The sequence below is a fragment of the Plectrocnemia conspersa genome, unplaced genomic scaffold (genome assembly GCF_051122295.1).
Source record: "Plectrocnemia conspersa isolate PC_06_02 unplaced genomic scaffold, ASM5112229v1 ptg000002l, whole genome shotgun sequence".
Classification (NCBI taxonomy): Eukaryota; Metazoa; Arthropoda; class Insecta; order Trichoptera; family Polycentropodidae; genus Plectrocnemia; species Plectrocnemia conspersa.
In genome coordinates, this window is record NW_028277166.1 from 11,588,441 (window position 1) to 11,608,484 (window position 20,044).

The 20,044-nt window shown below is 26.6% G+C and overlaps 1 protein-coding gene across 1 annotated transcript in view; it reads right to left on the reverse strand.

Annotated features, from left to right (window-relative positions):
- LOC148237657 (guanylate cyclase 32E-like) overlaps positions 1-20,044 on the reverse strand; it is a 61,463-nt gene that overhangs the window by 24,153 nt on the left and 17,266 nt on the right. The window contains exons 4-6 of the mRNA XM_088181359.1: positions 18,375-18,557; positions 2,885-3,002; positions 2,172-2,321 (exon numbers count right to left, since the gene is read on the reverse strand). Coding sequence (XP_088037485.1) covers positions 2,172-2,321; positions 2,885-3,002; positions 18,375-18,557 — 451 coding nt within the window. The remainder of the gene's footprint in view (positions 1-2,171; positions 2,322-2,884; positions 3,003-18,374; positions 18,558-20,044) is intronic.

Below are 20,044 nucleotides of genomic sequence, written 5' to 3' on the forward strand. Positions count from 1 at the left end.
AGTTTCTGTCCTAATCATTTAAAATAAAATAAATGTTGAGAACCACTGAATTTGCTTCATAAATAAATATAATATAATTAATAAATATAAATAATAATAAATGGAAAAGGTCAATAAAATAATCATAAGTTGATAAAAAGGAAGACGTAAATAAAATAATCATAAGTTGGTAAAAATAAGACGTAAATAAAAAAAAGCTTATAATAAAATATTTAGAATAAATTTATTTTTTAAATAAATATAATATAGTACATAAATTAAAATGTGAGACGTAAATAAAATAATCATAAGTTATTAAAATGAGACGTCAATAAAAAGTTTGTAATAAAATATTGAGAATGTACTTCATCAATAAATGTAATATAATAATTAAATATTATACGATAAATAAGAATCATGGTAAAAGTGTGACGTATATAAAAAATATTATATTAAAATGTTAAGAAGCACAGAATTTGTTTAATCAATAAAAATAATACAAAAAAATTATAATACTAGGAATTAAAATTAAGGTGTATAAACAAGTTGAATAAAACGAATTTTAAAAATGTACCCATGATGTACTATATGCTAAAAATGTATCTCACTAATCAAAGGGTTAAGACAAAAACTTAGATAAAAAATCACTTTTTATGATTTGATTAAACACATCTTATTGCTTCTAGGCGGTAAAATATGCTAGCGATCAATTGTTGGCTATAAATTGTTTATGCGTCGATTGACTTGGACTGTTTTGGATTAAAAAATAGTGACGCTCTCTGATTAGGGTAACTAAATTCATACGGGTCGGATGTGTTGCACAAAGTTTTTTATCTAAAAGATGAAAGATGCAGCGAAATATTTTGTCAACCGACTGTGCGAAACAGAGAGCCACATGGTCTGGATGTGTTTCATATTTTCCGAAATGAAAGGTATCCACTTCTTTGATATTTTGGACAAATAAAAGCGGTAGATAAAAAAACTGTTCCGTTCTTCCTTTATCCTTTCAATGGAATTTTCAATTCACGTGAGCTAAAATTTGTATTGAAACTCAATAGCTAGTCAGTAGTATTTTTTAAGCAATGCAGTAAAAATGAGATTAAACAATGAAATGTAATTATTATTTAATTAAAAAATTTCATCATAAAAAAAGGTAGGGATAAAATTTCGGACATATTTAATTAAACCGAAAGAATATTTTGGGGCATTATTGAGAAAAAAAATCCATTGGAAAATTAGACAACAACCTCGTTGAATTATTCATTAATTTAATCCTTTGTGTTTTAATAGTATTAACAAAATTATAATATTTCACATAATTAATATTTATTAGTAGTTATACAAGTTGAAAATATTTTTTTTCACTACATTTTTTTATTACTTATATTCAAATTATCGAACAGATTTTACTATTTTATAGTTTATTTTAATTTTCTGTCTATTATTTGTATTTTTTATGTGTATTTAATAAACTCTAATATACAGTTTAGGAATTAGGTAAAATATAAATGTAATAAAAATATAGCATATTTTGAGTTATATATAAAATAATATGATATCGAATGTAATACGTTTTTTGCACGCTTTATGTTTTTATGTTTTTAATATCTATCTTATTAAAATAAATAGCCATCAAAATGCATAAATATATATATCTTTAGAAAGTTAAATATTATCCATAATATAAGTCGCTACTAATTAATATCTCGATAATTTCTATCCCATTTTGGTTTCAATTAAGTTAATTTTTAGAGTTATATATATTATATATATTTTACTATTTAATAAATTTTGAACATAAGCAAAAATAACTATTATATATATATATTCTAAGCGCAAAAATGTGCAATATTATTTCTGCATTTACTATCAATTAAACGAATATTTTTTACACATATATCATATGTATAGATTATAATATAACTAGTGGATATTTTGCGATTGTGCTTTATAATTCAATTTTATATTATATGTTACCAAAAAATAATTATTCACGTAACCTAAATTATTAAAGCATTGGAAAATAATATTAAGGTATAATAATAATGTTTTGCGAATTGCTTTCGGAAAACATTGATCAGAGAAAGCGGAAGTGATTGAGCAAGAGTGAAATATTTCAAAGCATTATTGTGTTTCACATGTGATATTTTCAAGAGCTGAAAGTTCTGACTAAAAACAATCCTTTAATTTACCTCTTTGAACGATATCGAGCCTCCTTTGAGGATCGTATATCTCATCGTCGACGGATATCACTATATACTCTCCATTATCCAAAAGCCTTCTCCTCTGAAGGCACGAAACGAAATCAACCAGAGCAATGTGTTCGCCGAGAAACACGTAAACTGAAAACAAAATCAGTTAACATCGCAAAAATATACATGATTGGGTCATAGATACAAGGGACGAGTATGTTTTGGTATTCCTGACAGTGTTTTGCACAGGAAAATTGGCTGTGTAAATGCGTACAGGGGTGGTATGAGAAGTACGCGGCACAGCAAATTATTTCGAAACAATTTTACTCAAATATTATTCTTTTTGAAAACATATTTTGAGTCAAAAGGAGCAGTTATATGAAAACTTTTTAATTGTTTGACAAAACAATTTAAACATATGAAACAATACATTTAATCATTCTCATGTACTCTTTCAAGTGCAATTATACAAATGTAACATACGCGATTGTATTTATATTATAATATATTACCGTTTATGTAGGAGGGAAATAATAATAATTGTGAACTGAAAATCTCATTTCTTTATAATCGAAAACATTCCAGAATCACGCTCTTTATTTTTTTGTAAAACAACACGACGACGGAAATTTATCACACGTCCCTCTCATGTACGGTACGGTCACGTGTCCAATAGCGTAGGTTAATGTAATATAGTCAGGGTCAGAACTCACCCCTAGTTTTAGCGAAGGTGGCCTCCACTATGCGTTCCATGTCGGCTATGTGCCTCGGGATGTAGTCCGAGTATTGATGCTGGGCTGTTATTTTCAGCCCGTGAAACTCTGCCAGCTCCTGTGTCGAAAATGAGATTATTATTGAACGGCTGATTTGGGTTTATCCTATACCTATACAAACATGGTACGGTTAATTAAGGTTCGCCGCAAGGTTGTTTACAGAACTGTGGAGATTGCCTTTCAAAAATCTGATTGTTATTAAGATATAGTATTTGTATATACAGGGATTAAAAGAAAAATCTAATCTAATAATATCCTATATTGTAAACTTTTAGTTAGTTTACAATATAAGTTACTAAATTATCACGGGTGATTTAGATAGTTACTAAACTAGATTATAATTCAAGATTTCACCAACTTTATATGTATTTTCAACATTTAGAATTCAGTGCAAAATATCGAACATTAAAGGAACATTTTTGACAAAACATTTGTAAGATTTTCATACCAATCTAAGGTTCGGAGTAAAATAAATTTAAATAGTATCGATTCTGGTTCTGACATGTTAAGATTAACAAATCATAATAATTGCTTTTATGTCGATAAACTAGATTATGTGGTGAAAGCGCCTAAAACATTATTATTATGGTGATAATATACCTTATTGTGTAATTATATATTTATTATAAAAATAATGTTTGCCAGTAAATAATATTCGGTAAATAAATATATTATTAAGAATATTTTTTTTAAATAATATAATTGCGTTTTTCATAAAATAAGTATTATATAATATAGATGTACAAATTGTTTATGTAATACAAATACTAAAAATACGATTCTTCGTATTACGGCAAATGTTTATGAAGATATATACAACAAATATCAGTTAACCTCTATTTTTGATTGACATTTTATTTTCGCTAAAAGGTAAAGTTGTTATTTTTGTATATTTTTCTAGACATAATACGTTTTTGTATGATATCTTCTAGCACTGTCTCTATTTATATGGATTACCTATAAATACAACATTTTTTGTTATATACAAATTAAATTTATTAAACGTTTTATTGTAACATCGACAGCAAACTTCATTTAAAGCATTAAATAAAATAAGAATTCAATGCGCCACATAGAACACAATAATGCGAAAGTAAAGTTCTTAACAAATTTTCCTAAAACCATATATAATATAATAATAGTATATATAAATAAATATGTATATTGTGCTATATAATATATGAGAATATTTTACTGAGGGTGGATTAGCTATACTATGTAGTGTAAACTGTATTGATATTGTAAAGTTGTATTTCTAGCGTTAAAGTTGTGAGGTTGATTACCTAATCAGATATTGTCGATGTTATAAGTTGTTATAATAGTTTATTCTATGCATCATGAGTAAGCTGCTTAACGATTTATTTTAAAGTATTGAGTTGAGAAAGAGTATGTTTTTTTTATCGTGCATCAGGAAGTTTGTTTGTATACCATAATCGATATATATATTTTTTGGATCAAAGATTTAACATTTTTGACCACAAACTTTTGACTGAAAGCAAAAGTGTTCCTCAAAAGTGTTTTGAACCCGTTGGCGTTCAAAAGTTTTTTGTTCTACACTACACAATCATTTATACTAAATGAGTTTAAGTAATGATTACTAAACTTCTAGATTAGTCCTTTTTAGCCGTCTTTTAAAAGTTGTCCACATTGAGGAGTTTGCTGCCTCGATGTTGACGTGCTGTTAGAGCCTCGTTTCGTGTTTAGAAGCAAAGCGATTAATAACATTGGCGTCGTCTTCGACTTTCTATCGCGAACATTCCATGGAGCATTCACAATGTTTTGTATCACTTAATTTTGAATTTGATTAATCATTTTAATGTGACACTGTTTGGTATCCCCAGAGTGTATGTCGTAGACCTAAACTGGTTTTAGGATTTAATTGTGTGTCTCGATTTTATTGTACACTTATATTTATAGTTTGGAGCTTCTTTCCATAATCCAATGTATTTTTCTATATTTTATTTCAGTTCCTCTGTTTTCATTTTTTTATGTTCCTTCCATCGCAATTTGGTGTCTAGGATCATTTCATGGTATTTAGCTGTATTTCCAAATGGGGTAGTATCCCCGTTTATGAAAATTTGCAATTAATGAGTTATATTTTTATTAGTAAAGTTGGTATGTTTCGAGTCTAATTCATTCAACTTTATTTTTCGGTAGTATTCGCTATTTATTTCACCACTGCAAGGATTGCTGTTTTATCCGAAAATTTTGCAGATGTGACATTCTCTATTTGTAGAAAATCATACATAGAGTATCGGCCATAGGACACTTCCTTGTGAGACTCCACCTGTTATTTTTTAATTCAGAATATTCGTTATTTTGTTTAAATATGAATAATCTGTTCGAAATGTATGCTTGACAAAGACTTGATCCTTTCATTCATATTTTTTAGTTAACCGACAAATGTTTGAAAAATTCGAAAAAGTCGGTCATATAACTTATATTGTCAAATTTCTTTTATTATTACCTGAACTGATATAAAGCGGTTTTAAAAAATTAAAAATAATAAAAAAATTTTTTTTAATCAAGTAACGAATTATTAAAAAACGCGGTCCACTTATTTTTCATTGCTTAATTGTTGTGGGCCCAAAATATCAAAGTATACCTTATTTGCCACCCTAAGCTTTATTATATGTTTCTAAACAGTAGTGGCATTAATGTAGAGTACCCGGTCAATCTCTAGCGTCATAAAATGTCGGTCACTGTCAATCGTGTTATTGATTTTATCCACGTTTTTGGTAACAGGTTGTCCGGCGAAAACCCCAGAATTAATTTCTGCATGTTGTAATATATAAATATAGAACCATATACAAAATAATATATGATAAAAAATATTATTACAAAATTGTTTAGACTTACAAATCACGTCGGAATTTTGGTAAAATGAAACAGTATCAGTACAAAAAATCAATGTTTCGCCACAAAAAAAGATATATAATTATGCATATATTTATATGTATTATTTAATGAATACTAAGCATAAAATTGTTTGCGATCAAGATAAAATATTTTAATATAATATATACTCAAATTTATTCTAAAAGTAGGAAAGCAATGGATCATTGAATTTATCAAGTAATATGTTTGCTTAAATTAATGAAAATATTTATTATTAAAAATTCAAAGATGAATTTTACAGATAAATTATTATATAATATATAAATAAAATTAATTTTTATTTCTATTAATTATATTTTACGTATAAATATTAAACTTGACCCGGGTTAACTTATCGTATCCAGTTCAAGAGATTTAATATATATGGGAATTTAAATGGTACTGGTAACTGGTCTGATCCAAGGTATCCTGACGTGTGTAAACTTGTGGAAGATGACATGTGACAATATTGCGAAAGAGCTTCGAACCCTTGGAGGTCGTCAGCACCAAGATTCATTCGCATAAATTACTACACCCACGCGTGATGTTTACAACCATAATATTTACCAACGACCCTTGAGTGAGGGTCGACTTAGAAGACAAAATTAATAAGAAAAATCTTCCGTGCTATTTTAAGTGTAATATTTTTCGCTTAAAAGCTTTATTTAAAATATTATTTTGCGTTATAAAATCTCTTCAAAGATACTTGACAAAATTAGATCGTCCAAGTTATATTGAACGCGAATAAATCTGATGGAAATTTTGTGTCGACATTTTTGGCAACTTCTATTCAAGTTATTCGTTTAAGCGTTATAAATATTTTTCTCGCTTTTTAATTGATCATACAATCAAAAGCGATTTGACATTTAGGTTTGTTAAATTTATGATCTACCGCCAGTTACGAATCTACGTTTAAAGTGCGCAGTTAAATGTGCAGGGTGATCAACAGATATATTTAAAAAAATAATTTTATTGCCATATATTTTGAAAATACTTTTAGGGAGTTTAATCAAATAAATCTGTCAGAGTCAGAATAGTTCATATTTTTGAAGCAGTATTTTTCAGAAAGTGCTACAATTATTCAATTATCAAATACATTTTATTATTGGATTAAATTGATTTAACAACAGTTTTTCTTATTTTATACACAGAATAAGAAATACAACACATTTCAACTCCGTTCAAAATATTTTTTGAAGTGAGTTTAATTGTTGCTTAATTTCTTTACTAAAAAAGGTTCTTGAGTTAGGTCATTGCTGGTTCATTTTTAGAATATTCATTCCGATTCTTATTTATTTTTCAAGAGAGCGACTCAAGTCGATATGGGTCAAACATTAAATTTTCAAAAGTAACTTTTAAAACTTAAGAAAAACAGTCAAAAAAAGGTGCCAAAACGCATGAAAACGTCAAAGATGGCAAAAAGAGAGGTGTTTTATTACATTAGTAATTTATGAAATTGTGAAAAAAAGTCTCTATTTTAAAGATTGATAAAGAAGTTGGTATTTTGTACGGTTTGTATTAAGTATTTTTTGCTGAAATGAATAGCAAGCAAATTTGTTTCAAAATAAATTGAATTTTGAACAAAAACATCATCGTAAAATAATTGTTAAGAATTTAATTTACTACTATAGAAAAATATAGTCCATGTGAGATTTTTTAAATTTTTACACGTTTAAAATAGTCTTATGGCTTATCACCCTTTATAAAAAGTATTTCGTCGAGTTAAATTAACCGTATTTGGATTTACGGTACGTTGAACTAATGTATTTTCGCGCTAAACAAATATTTACAAATCTGAGCGTTTTATTTAAAATACTTTTAGATAAATATTTAACAAAAAAAATAACAAATTATTTTAACATAGTAGCTAAATCCATATCTTCTCAACGAGGCATTCTACTTAATTATGTTTTAATACTGCAATATTAAATATAGTATTTATAGGCGCTTATTAAAATATATTGGCGTAAAATAACCTCATCGCATATTTATATATTGTATTCCAGAGTACCATTGACGTGTTCAGTCACCGGTAAGGGGTTAAATTTCAACCCAATTTTGTCATTTTGGCCATTGAACAGCAGAGTAAAGTTGACTTTTATAAGTGTGTGTTTATATTTTTACTTTGTAAATATATAAATTTCATATTTTATGTAAGCTTTAAATGGAAAATATAATTAAACTTTTCGATTATATATTGTACATAAATAATTATTGAATTTCACAAAGCAAAATTACAATTTATAACGTGTTTATTATATTGGAATATTTGTACATTTTTTATTATAAATTGATCAGTGCTTACAAATTATTATAAAGCCTTAATTGTACATAAAATACACGCGTTTTCAAACCAATTTTAATTTACTTCAATAAATTTAGCAAGATACCCTATTCAACGAAAAACACAATATTTGCCTTAACATGAAAACTCAAATATAAAGGTCTATTATATATGTGTAGGATTAAGTTATATTAAAAAAATATAAAACATTTTCTTTCTAAAACATGCTTGTATTTGCAATACAATGTAGACTTTGGATTTAAATAATAAATAAATACATTTGTACAGCCTCCCGTATTTTTTAAACGATCTTGAAATCGCATATTGGAATCTCAAATATATATATATACATTGTCTATGTTCGTTAAATATCTGGCAAGATGTAAATATGTCCCCAGAGTTCTATTAAAATATTTTACTGCTTGAAGTTTTGTACTCGTGTGGGAATGAGAATTTTAATACAAAGATTATTCTGTGAAATATTATTATTAATTAAGTCTGTAAAGGTTGAAACTGCTATAAATGTAATTAGTCCTTGAGTTTTTGCTGTATTATAGGTACGGTAAAATATGAGCAATTTTATTATTTTTTAAGTCTATAGATCATTAGATGATACATCTGGAATACAATTAATAGTCTTTAATCATACTACTACAACTTGGGAAAAATAATTATGCGTGTTTAGAATACAATTATTAAACTATTTTTTTACTTTTACACGTTTTTTTAGATTCAATCCCATAATAATTTGTAAGTGAGATTTGCTCCCATATAAATAATTTTATTACTATTTTTAGTATAATTTATCTGAAATGGTTATAAATATATTTTTAATCAAATGTATTATTTAATACTATAAAAATAAAAAGTGTCGCTTAATGGCCAGCTACTACCACACTTTATATTTGGACAAACGACTTACACGGCGGAAGCACGGTTTCACAAAAAGGAAACAACTCGCAATTCAACTTCGGCAAATGTATTGGATAATGTAAAAAAGATCCCAAATGACATTGGAAAACAAGCTACTAATATACAAATCGATACTCAAACCAGTATGAACATATAGGATTCAACTTTGGGGTAGTTTCTGTACTTCCACCACCATAGATTGTAAAACAAGGTTTTGCAAATGATAGTCGATGCTCCCTTATATGTTTATAATGACCTTAAAATAAAATCCATGAAAGATGAAATAACGAACAAATATACGATATATATAAGACAGACTAAACATCAATCTAAACAAAATGGCAATCGTACTTTTTGAATGTATATCTGACTTAACCGATTTGGATCATTTGACATACATGCCAAATATGGCAATAATTTAATTAAAAATATTAAATTAGTATAAATAAATATGGAGAGGCGAGCAAAGTTTTCTTTACATGCCAATGTCGTAAATTAATAATTTACTTATTGTAACATATATTATTAATAAATAAATAAGTAATAAAAGCACATTGACTATTACATAGGCTTTAGAAAGTGGTAACTAAAATAAAGGTATAAAATTTACAAAGGTCAAGAAAGTGTAAAATTAATGTAACCGTATAAAAGCCAATCTCAAATCCCCTAAGAGAAATAAGCAATAAAGGGGAAAATTATGAGTTTCACCGGCGTTTTTTGTAAATTTATAGACTTTTGACAAGTCATGGGGCGAACCATTTGCCAGATGAAAATGTTCACGTTCCCGACAAATTTCTCATTGTCTGAATATAAAAGACGCGTCAAGACGACTCCGGTTTATTATTTTTTATATTGGTCTTTACGGCAACTTTGAACTCATATTTTTTGTAAAAGCTTTCCCTAAAGCATTTTACCATAATATGATTCGGCATGTAAAATAGAAGGTGTTTATATATTTTTCATTATGCTTAAGCCTAAATCCAGGCCAAGGACGTCTGCTTTTTCTAATCAAATAAAACCACCCTCACAATGACTGACATGATTCTAGCGTGGTTAATTTTAACTTTAAAATCATCTCTATAAAAATATTTACGCTACTTGTAAACTATTTTTATATCTCTGTGGATATTCATTATCAAATCATATTGACAAAACTGAAATTGTGCATACTTTAAATTTATTGGCTATTACTGGTTAAATACGCGTTTTACGTAAAAATTAGTATGGATTAAACAAACGTTTCTAATGATAATATTATTCAGTAATATTGTATAATTTAATTTTATTCTAATTATGTATTAATATATTTAAAATAAACATACTTTATAATACGCCTATTTATTTAAAGCATGTAGGAATAATATTTTTGTGTTATATAAAATCAGACAGTATTATTGTAATATAATTGAAGCCGTACATAGTAAAAGTGTTAAAAAAATAAAATATTACCGAAGAGACATAAAAGGTTTAGTCGAGTTATTTTTGGAAATATTAATTGCTTTTGTGATACTATGAATTGCCAACAATTGAAGTCTTTTTAAGTATGCTTTTACTTATTTAAAAGAAAAAAAAATACACGAAACGTGAAAGAAAAACATTTATACAAAAGTATATGTATATATATATATATATATATATATATATATATATATATATATATATATATATATATTATATATAAATACATACATACATGAAAAGAGTCAATATGATTAATTATGTTTAACATCATAATAACCATTGTAATATCAATATAGTCATAGACTGACTTTGGTTTTTATACAACTACTATATTTCATTGGTAGTACTGCGTTTGACTTTTTAAATATAACTGGAAAAGTAGTTAATTTATCAGGTAAACAATAGTGAGATTTTATTTGATTGATGATTGTCAGGGTTGTAAAAGATTTTTAACTTTTATATTTTGATTTAAATCTGAAAATATTAAATCTAATACAACATTTACTAAAAAAATAATTTCTATCGTATCTGAAAGACGGGAATTATTGAGTCCAATCGATCATCACAAATTATGCTTTTTCTTGGTTTTGCTAATTTCACGGATAAATATTGCGATGAATAATTAAAATAAAATTAAGCCAGTAATAATTGTTTTTTTTCGCGATCTGTCTTTCTAAATAAATAGATAATTTGTCGGTTTTAATTAAATATACATATTATCAATATTCTGTAAAAAAAATAAACTATTTTTTTTTTACATGACACTAACTTTATGTGTCACACAAGGTTTAGGCTGTTTATTATACTAATTATTTCCTATATTATTACTTTTTTGTCTCCATCCATCAATCGCACATGTCTGTTGAGTAATTTCCGCTTTGACTGCTTAATCACTTTTTGATTAATTTCAGTCTGGGTATGTAATATTTACATTTAAATATTTATTTTTGCGATTGCAACCACGCCATTCGTGTAATTTCAAACAGCTTCTTGGCATTTCTCGTCGAGACATCCTTTCATGTTATCTTATTTTACGACTACCTATACAGACTTTCGCAGCATATTTTAGAGTTGATCTAAATTTATATTTATATAAATAAATATTACATGTATTAATTATAATTAACACAAATTGTGATTGTTCATGCATGGAATTTCTCAAAAGTAAATTCGCAATCAAAACACAATTATTATTTACAAAATTATTATGTTAAAGACATTGTAAAATTTCTACTGAGATGTATTATATTTGGGTATCGTATGACACGTAAGATTCTCAACGTTCATGGATTTTCTACACAAAAAGGCTTTTCCTTTCGAATTAAGGGCAAAAAGCATACAAAATGTTTATAAACATATTTTATATTCCCACGAGATAGAGTTACAGGGGTCTAAAGCTAATAAATAATAATGGGGAAGGGGTTTTTGTGTCAATCTCAGGATGATGAGGCGGTTACTTTGTATTAAATATATACATAATATATAAAAGGTTTTTTACTGCTTTTAATTTTAAATAATACATAATTTTGGATATTAATTTTATTTACAAAGGTTAATTCTATGAGTCTTGTTAATTTAATAAAAATATTTTGAGTGTATCACGCTTTAATGTTAAATGAAATTATATAAATAAACAAAATAAAATAATTGTTTTGACGTAATAAATTGTTCTCTGCGTATTTTTAGAATATCTGGTTTTATTTTTTTATACCTGTATATATTGTAGTATATATATATACCCGATCAGCAATTTAATAAGTTAAAAAAAAAACACAATAAAAATAATAAAAGGATCTTCGTTGTATAAAAAGTAATAATTTAACCAGTACGATTTTACACGTTTCATAATGAAAGGTTTTGTTCAAATATTTGACGAAGGAAAAGCCCGTCCTTTTGATGAAGGTACATAGATTCCTTGGAGAGAAATTTGCGAAATTTTATATGGCCTTTCACGAAACGATTAAACGCAATTTAATTATTGAAAGTTGAACGGGTGTCTTAAATCTTCATTACGTATACGTTTATTGCGGTATTTCTGAATTTGTTACAAGCAATTCTATGTGGAATCATCAAGCACACATATTAAGCCCTATGCTTTTTTGTGTTAATTTATTGGTTTATATTTTAAATTAAATTTAAATAATATATTCATTTTTTTATGAATGTTATAATAACTAATTGTTTTACATGAGTAGGTTAAAAACATTATGGTTTCGTAAATGAACTATGTTATATTTATTGGTATATAGTCAGACAAACATAAAAGTTAAGCATTGTTATGTGTAATTAAATAAAGGCACAATATAATATAGGCATACTTCAACAAACTTTTATTATCGTTAGCATATATACTTCGCAAATAATTTTATGGTCATAACCTTGGTAACCTTAAAATATTGTATCAAAATATAATTCTCTAATTTTAATTTACCATTTTGTGCTTGATGATTAATGTAAAAACTTTCCTCGGTATCGTAACTAATTAATATATTTTAATATACACATTTTAAAAATCAATTAATAAAATTGTACTTATACGAAGGGTTGATATTTTAGCGACATACTTTTTCTCCTTCAAGTTTTCCGAATGTTTTGTAAATATTTATTTTATTAAAATTAATTAAAATAAGATCCTCTTATATACAGATTGTTTAATGTAAAATTCAACCTGTATATATTTAAATAATTTTATTTTTATTTAACCTTTATTATATTCAAAATTATGAATAAATTCATTTGCTCTTAAATTATTAAGAAAAAATCAACAGCTTCATACATTACTATTTATTACATAAATAAAAGTCTCCAACAAAATTTAACGAAACCACAATTTGTTTTTATTAACTCGTTCGTTTTTAAGCAGTTATATAAATTTATTTGCGCCCTTAAAATTTTCGGAAACACTCCAAGAAGAAGGTCAGTGAAATTCATACAACCGTTCATTCGAAAATCACGATATGAATATCTATGAGCTTGAATTGAAGGTCTTTTTTCTATATTCATGTAGCGTACGCAAGTGTTTATACAAAACGTAGTCGAATTTGTGACTAAACCGAATTAATAATACCATTATGTCCAATATAGCCGTGATTGATCGTCAAAGAACGTCGCATACGTTTGACATTGGCATGTACAAAGGAAAAGGAATTTTATCAATTGAATACGACTCAAATATTTGTGTATTTTCATGCGACGTGATGTATTACTTTTTTATCATTTTTTTATGATATTTAATTAATTTTAATACTTTTATTTCAATACAAAATAAATAACAATAATAATTTATTATATAGGAATGTAATTTCAGACATGTCATTGTGTTATTATTTTATGGCACGTGTTGACATGTAATGTAAAATATTGTGTATGAAATATTGTTATTTATATGTTGTGTTTTATTTTTTTATTTTATTACGAAAATTCTAACTACTCTTCAGATACTAAAATATGACATATGCTTGAATAAGATATCTACATATTTAATACAATATTCCATCCCTTATTATTTGTAATACATCTGAAGGGGCGGGAAGAAAGAGGTGGTGGCCTTAGGCGTCTAAATCAGGCGGCGCCAAAATCATCAAGGAGCACAAAAAAATACAATGTAACTAAAATATTTTCACTTTATCTGCAGATTTATAGTGTGGAACTATATCATGGTGAAAATAAACATGTTCATATTGCTAGTAAGCTAATATTTAAGAAATGCAATAAACACAATAAAAAATGAAAAGTTTCGACTTTTCAACAACAGACGATGCTTTAAAGAATTGTTTTTTATTACATTAACTTCAAGAGGAGATGAATTTATTCATTTTTTAAATATAATAAAGGTTAAATAAAAATAATAATAAAGTTGCTACTTTTTCTCAACTCTTCAAAATTAAATCTCCATTATAAAACTTTTTAAATCATTGAAAGCAATTGTAAATGATCAATACATATATCACCATAGTAAAATTTTCAAATATTTTCAGTATATTTTTTAGGTCTTTTTCTTTCCGGAAATAATATATAATAATGTGACGAATATGTTCTGTATATGATAAAAGGGTACAAAAATGCAAAAATAATATTTTTGTTTGAAAAATCAAACTGAAATGCTAGCTACAGAAAGCCTCTAACCGAACTAAAAACATTTTGAAATTTTTGACCTATAAATACAAAAAATTATTTCCATTTGAACTTTATTAAGAACTTTCACCTGATATCTCAGACTTGCAGCCCAAGAGAGTTCTTCCAAAATCGCAGCAAGTCGAGCTACGCCGACCATCGACAGAGACTGAGAAGACTGAGAAAGCAGCCGCTTCTCTCTGCGTCTGACAAATTCATTCGATCTTCGGAGATGAATGGATTTCTCAGACGCAGTCAAGGTTATAATAATTAGACAAACTAGAAGCTTAAAACATGTCACACGAAATTCTGACATTTCCATATTGAGGAATAACGATAGTATCTAACCGAAGATTATGTCGCTTAAGTTGTACTCGAGTGATATAAAAAAAAACAATTTACTGTAGTATATACATATAATATATCTTTAAGAGCTATGCAGTATTGAGTCATTAATTCTAATCAAATTTTAAAACACTCCATTATTTATAACATGAACTGCTCTACTATTGTCTGTAGCACATCAACATTAAACTCCCGAGGAAATTTTTCCTTGCTTTTATTTACAGACCGAAAAGGATAGAACCTTGTACTTGACACATACTTCTATAGTGTCGGAACCATAAACCTCGCACAGCTTATTCACATTTTCTGTTACATTAGTGCTCTGACGACACAGAGCTCAAAGCAAAATAGGCCCTACATAACATTTTGCCACTTTCATGTCGCGGGGTTAACGATTTTATCAAATTAACGTTTACACCGCTTAAGTCGTACTAAAGTAATACTATTAAACAACACAATTTACTGCGGTACGTAACCCAATCCATCTCCCAGAATTACGCAGTATTTTGTCATTAATTTTGATCAGTTCGAAAATACCGCATTAGCTATTGAATGGCCTATTACAGTGACGCGCTGTTTCAATGTAATTAGCTTTATCTATAGTCTATAATCGATTTTCTTAATTGTAGATTTTATGCCGTATTTATTTTTAACAAATATAGTAAACTTTTAATGTTTAGGTATATATACAATTTCCAATTATTAATTCTTTTTTAACAGTTTTAAAATTTTCCGTACAATTTGTGCAATTACAAGTATATATACATGTTGGTTCTCACTGTAAAACTCGTTACCTAGTCCTTAAATCATCTTAAATATTGGGCTAAACTTTAGAGATTCAGAATAAAGATCGATCATAGACGAAATGGGCTACTATGATCCGCTTGGTGCGATTACGGCTGAACTTTCGTTTATTCCAAGTCGGAATAGAAATGCTATAAAATTCCTAAAATAAGTATAATATATTACTAGTGTAAGGGATTTAGTTGTTCTTATATAAAAGTTGATCCAATTCAAGTTTCCTATGTTGGCACTGTAAATCAGAGAGCTGTCAATAATCAAAGCGTGAAATTTTAGTATGCAACAACACATTTACCAAATGAATCGCTTAACCACCGTTCAATGCGTTAAAAATGGTTAAATTGTTCTACAGAATTGACAATTCTCTACAAACTGTCTATCGAAATTAACGGAAAGATTACGGTTCATTTCATCGTTCTACTGAGTAAATGATTCGCAACGTAGTGAACAAATTTGAAGAAACTAGAAGTGTTGGAAATATAGTAATTTATTCCTTAAATTGCCGGTGGTGTCTTTTGAAGATTTCCCCCTTCATAAAAAAATCCAGATCAGTCAAACATATTCAAACAAGAAAACTGTAAGCCAGGAGTATCGAGTATCTAAATATAGACTAAACACTCTTACTTGGTAATAATGCTGCGGAGGACTGAAAAATTAAACCATTTTGCCACTTCGAAAACCCACGGTCCATAAAAAATATTTCCAAAACTATTTGTTTTATATAAATCTTATCAAAAAATTTGGTTAACTAAAGAAATATTCAAAGAAAATAAATCGTTGCAAATATGACCCATTATTAAATGTTTTATTTTAAGTTTATAATGCACTTGTGACTATAATAATTACATGAAAATAGCAATTCTTTCTCTAAATACAAACTTTATTATCAACGGAATAATGTGTAATTAGTGTTTCTTTACAAAAAATATTAAATTCTCGATAAAAATGACAAATCGAGAGTTTTTATTTAAATTTTCTGATTTATTGAAAATTTTCAGAAGCCATTTTTGTTAAAAATTAAATTTGTATAAATATTTTTTAATGTTTTATAACCGCTGCATTTTTTACCACTAAGAAAGGTTGGATCCAAGTCAGATATTAAAAAAAATGCATGCTTTCTTGGAAGCTTTTAATATAGGTCGGAAGTATTTCATTATCAAAAAATTGTTTACGATTCTCCTAACTACTTTAATCGGCCTTATCTTTGCGTTGGTAATCTAAAAACAACCATAATAATTAGATAAAAAGAAACCGTTCTGCATTAGAGTCAGGAAATTAAAAAAATGTATGGGTGCTTTCGAGAGGTACGCCATAAAATTTGCCAATCAGCGAACTAAAATCTCATTTTCTAAGTAATCTAAAAATGTGTTTTATTCTTATCAACATATACTATACTTTATTTTATAATAACATACTATAAAATAATTGGATAAAATCAGGTGATAATAAGAATTTTTGATTCTGAAGAAATAAAAAAACACCCAGAAACCAGAATGCCTATGTGTAATGAATATATTATATATGATATTACAAACCAGTATCAGTATATACTACAAACCACATTGATGTAGGCAGTCAGTGTTATTAATAGAAAGAAGTAAATTTTAACGCAATTCTGTTTTATACATTTTTAAAGCTGGTAAAATAATCAGCAATTTAGCTTTCAATGAAATTTTATTATTTACAATGATTGACGCATAGAATAAGTTAACTCCTTAGTTGGTCGGGATATTATGGAAACTGAAGAAGTTAACGATGTTATTCACGAGCAAAAAAGAATAAACATAAATGATCAACATAATTATGATGGAGCTTGAGGGCCAGAAAATCAAGACTCTTTTTCATAAACACATCAATATAATAAGCAACCAAAACAACTTTTAATTAAAACTATGTCTGAAAGTATCATATGATTTTTAATCAATAACTGAATAATTTTTGAACGCGAAACATTAATTTATAAAAAAAGTAAAAAATACAAAAAATACATATATTTCATTACAAACTACATAGTTTATTAAGTAGTTTGTTTGCAATTATTGTGAATCGAAAAATAATTAAATTTATGCTTATTACCATTATTGAGATGTAAGAAACTATACTTTGTATATTATCTAGTGAATCGACTGTGCATCAAATTAAATATTCACTTTTTAAGTTAACACAAACTTTGTAATGTTGAATTTGCTGTCTTATTAATTAGAAATACATTTGACATGTATTTAAGTATTAACTTTACACATTTATTGAATAATAAATATTTTCATGCAATACGCATACAATAAAAAAGAATAGTATTATTTCATCTAATTTATAATTATATATTTATATACGTTGAGAAAAACATTTATATAAGAGATGAAAAAAATGAAGAAGCTCCATAATTTTTCCATCAAAATGATTTATTTACTTCCTTGATCAGTATGAAATACGTGACAAGAATTTATATTTTAGACCTCCAGTTTTTTTTGCCTAATAATGCACCTTTGATCTCGCAGTTTATATATTACCAACATAAAAAATAAAATACACGTCCAAAAATAGCCAATCGATCGATTGTTATAATTCAACACGTGTAACACGATGTTTGATTTTGATGGCAATAATATTATTATTAATAATAAATCAGAATTTTACCTTTATGGCGTCCATTTGATGACTCCCCCACGCCGGCCTAGTTCCAGAAACTACCGCAAACTTGGTCCACTTGAAGGCTCGCAAAAGGGCCACTACACTCTTGGAAATTTTGTTCGAAGGAGGTAAAGTCCTTGCAAATGTACTATAAACACGCTTTTCACTAACGACCGTCTCTGCGCATTTCTGCAAAACAATAATACAAAGTAAACATTGTATGACAATGATAATATTATATTAAGAAAACATAAATAAAAAAAAACGATACACGTGTATATTATAATTATTTTGTACAATCTACACGTATACATTTTATAGCTGCGAATTTCAAAGGATTTTTACGCATTTCAAGGAAAACCCGAAAAAATTCTTCTATTCGTATGTACACACTCACACTCATTTATATACATATATATGTATATATATATATATATATATATATATATATATATATATATATATATATATATATATATATATAAATATATATATATATTTATATATATATATATATATATATATATATATATATATATATATATATATTATTTGTTTTTTGCTCAATATTGACTACGGATACCATCGCGATCTTACTTGTATATGAGCGTTCGACGTTTCGAAGAGTCTGTCACATCCTCTGAGACTAACTAACTAAGAGAGTTAGTCTCCGAAGATGACGAGTGACAGACTCTTCGAAACGTCAGACGCTCACATAGAAGTAAAATCGCGATGGCAACCGTAGGCAATATTGATCAAAAATATATAGCTTGCGACAAATATTTAAAATCTAATATATATATATATATATATATATATATATATATATATATATATATATATATATATATATATATATATATATATATATATATATATATATATATATATATATATATATATATATATATATATATATATATATATATATATATATATATATATATATATATATATATATATATATATATATATATATATATATATATATATATATATATATATATATATATTGTATATATATATATTGTATATACATAGTTATGGGCTCATATTGTAAATAAATGGGGTCAGTCATCGCGGAAATATTTTTGCTAAAATCTCACTTGATCCTTATAATTAATTCATAGCGGCGTTTTCAAAATATTTTAATAAATAATTTAAAAACATAAGTGTTTAATACCAGTGAATTATATAATATATTTCAATTTAAATCTTTCTTCTAAGACCAAATAATACAAGGTGTTTTTAAACGGTCAAATCTTTTTTACATAATAGCATAATACCATATATGCTAAAGCTATTATATTTACCGTTTAAAGCTCCTACGTTATTAAAACATACTAAAAAAAAAATTTAAGGTTTTATTTTCCTGATAATTTACATTTACAGTTTGTTACAGAAAATGTATATTATCAGTAAAATTATATTTTCATATATTAGTCTTAAACAATTGAGGTTCAATTTTATTCCTTAGTATAAGTATTAGTCCACACAGATGATCAAGTACGCGTATTTTTATTTGATCAGAAATTCAAAGAAATGTAACGTGAAATAGGTAAAAAAATACTACAATATTTAAAGTAAATTAAATTAAATCCAAAGTTAACCTGAACGAATTAACCAATAAAAGTTCCAAAGCTATAGTTGAGCAGAGAAGCTCAAATCTTGTTGTT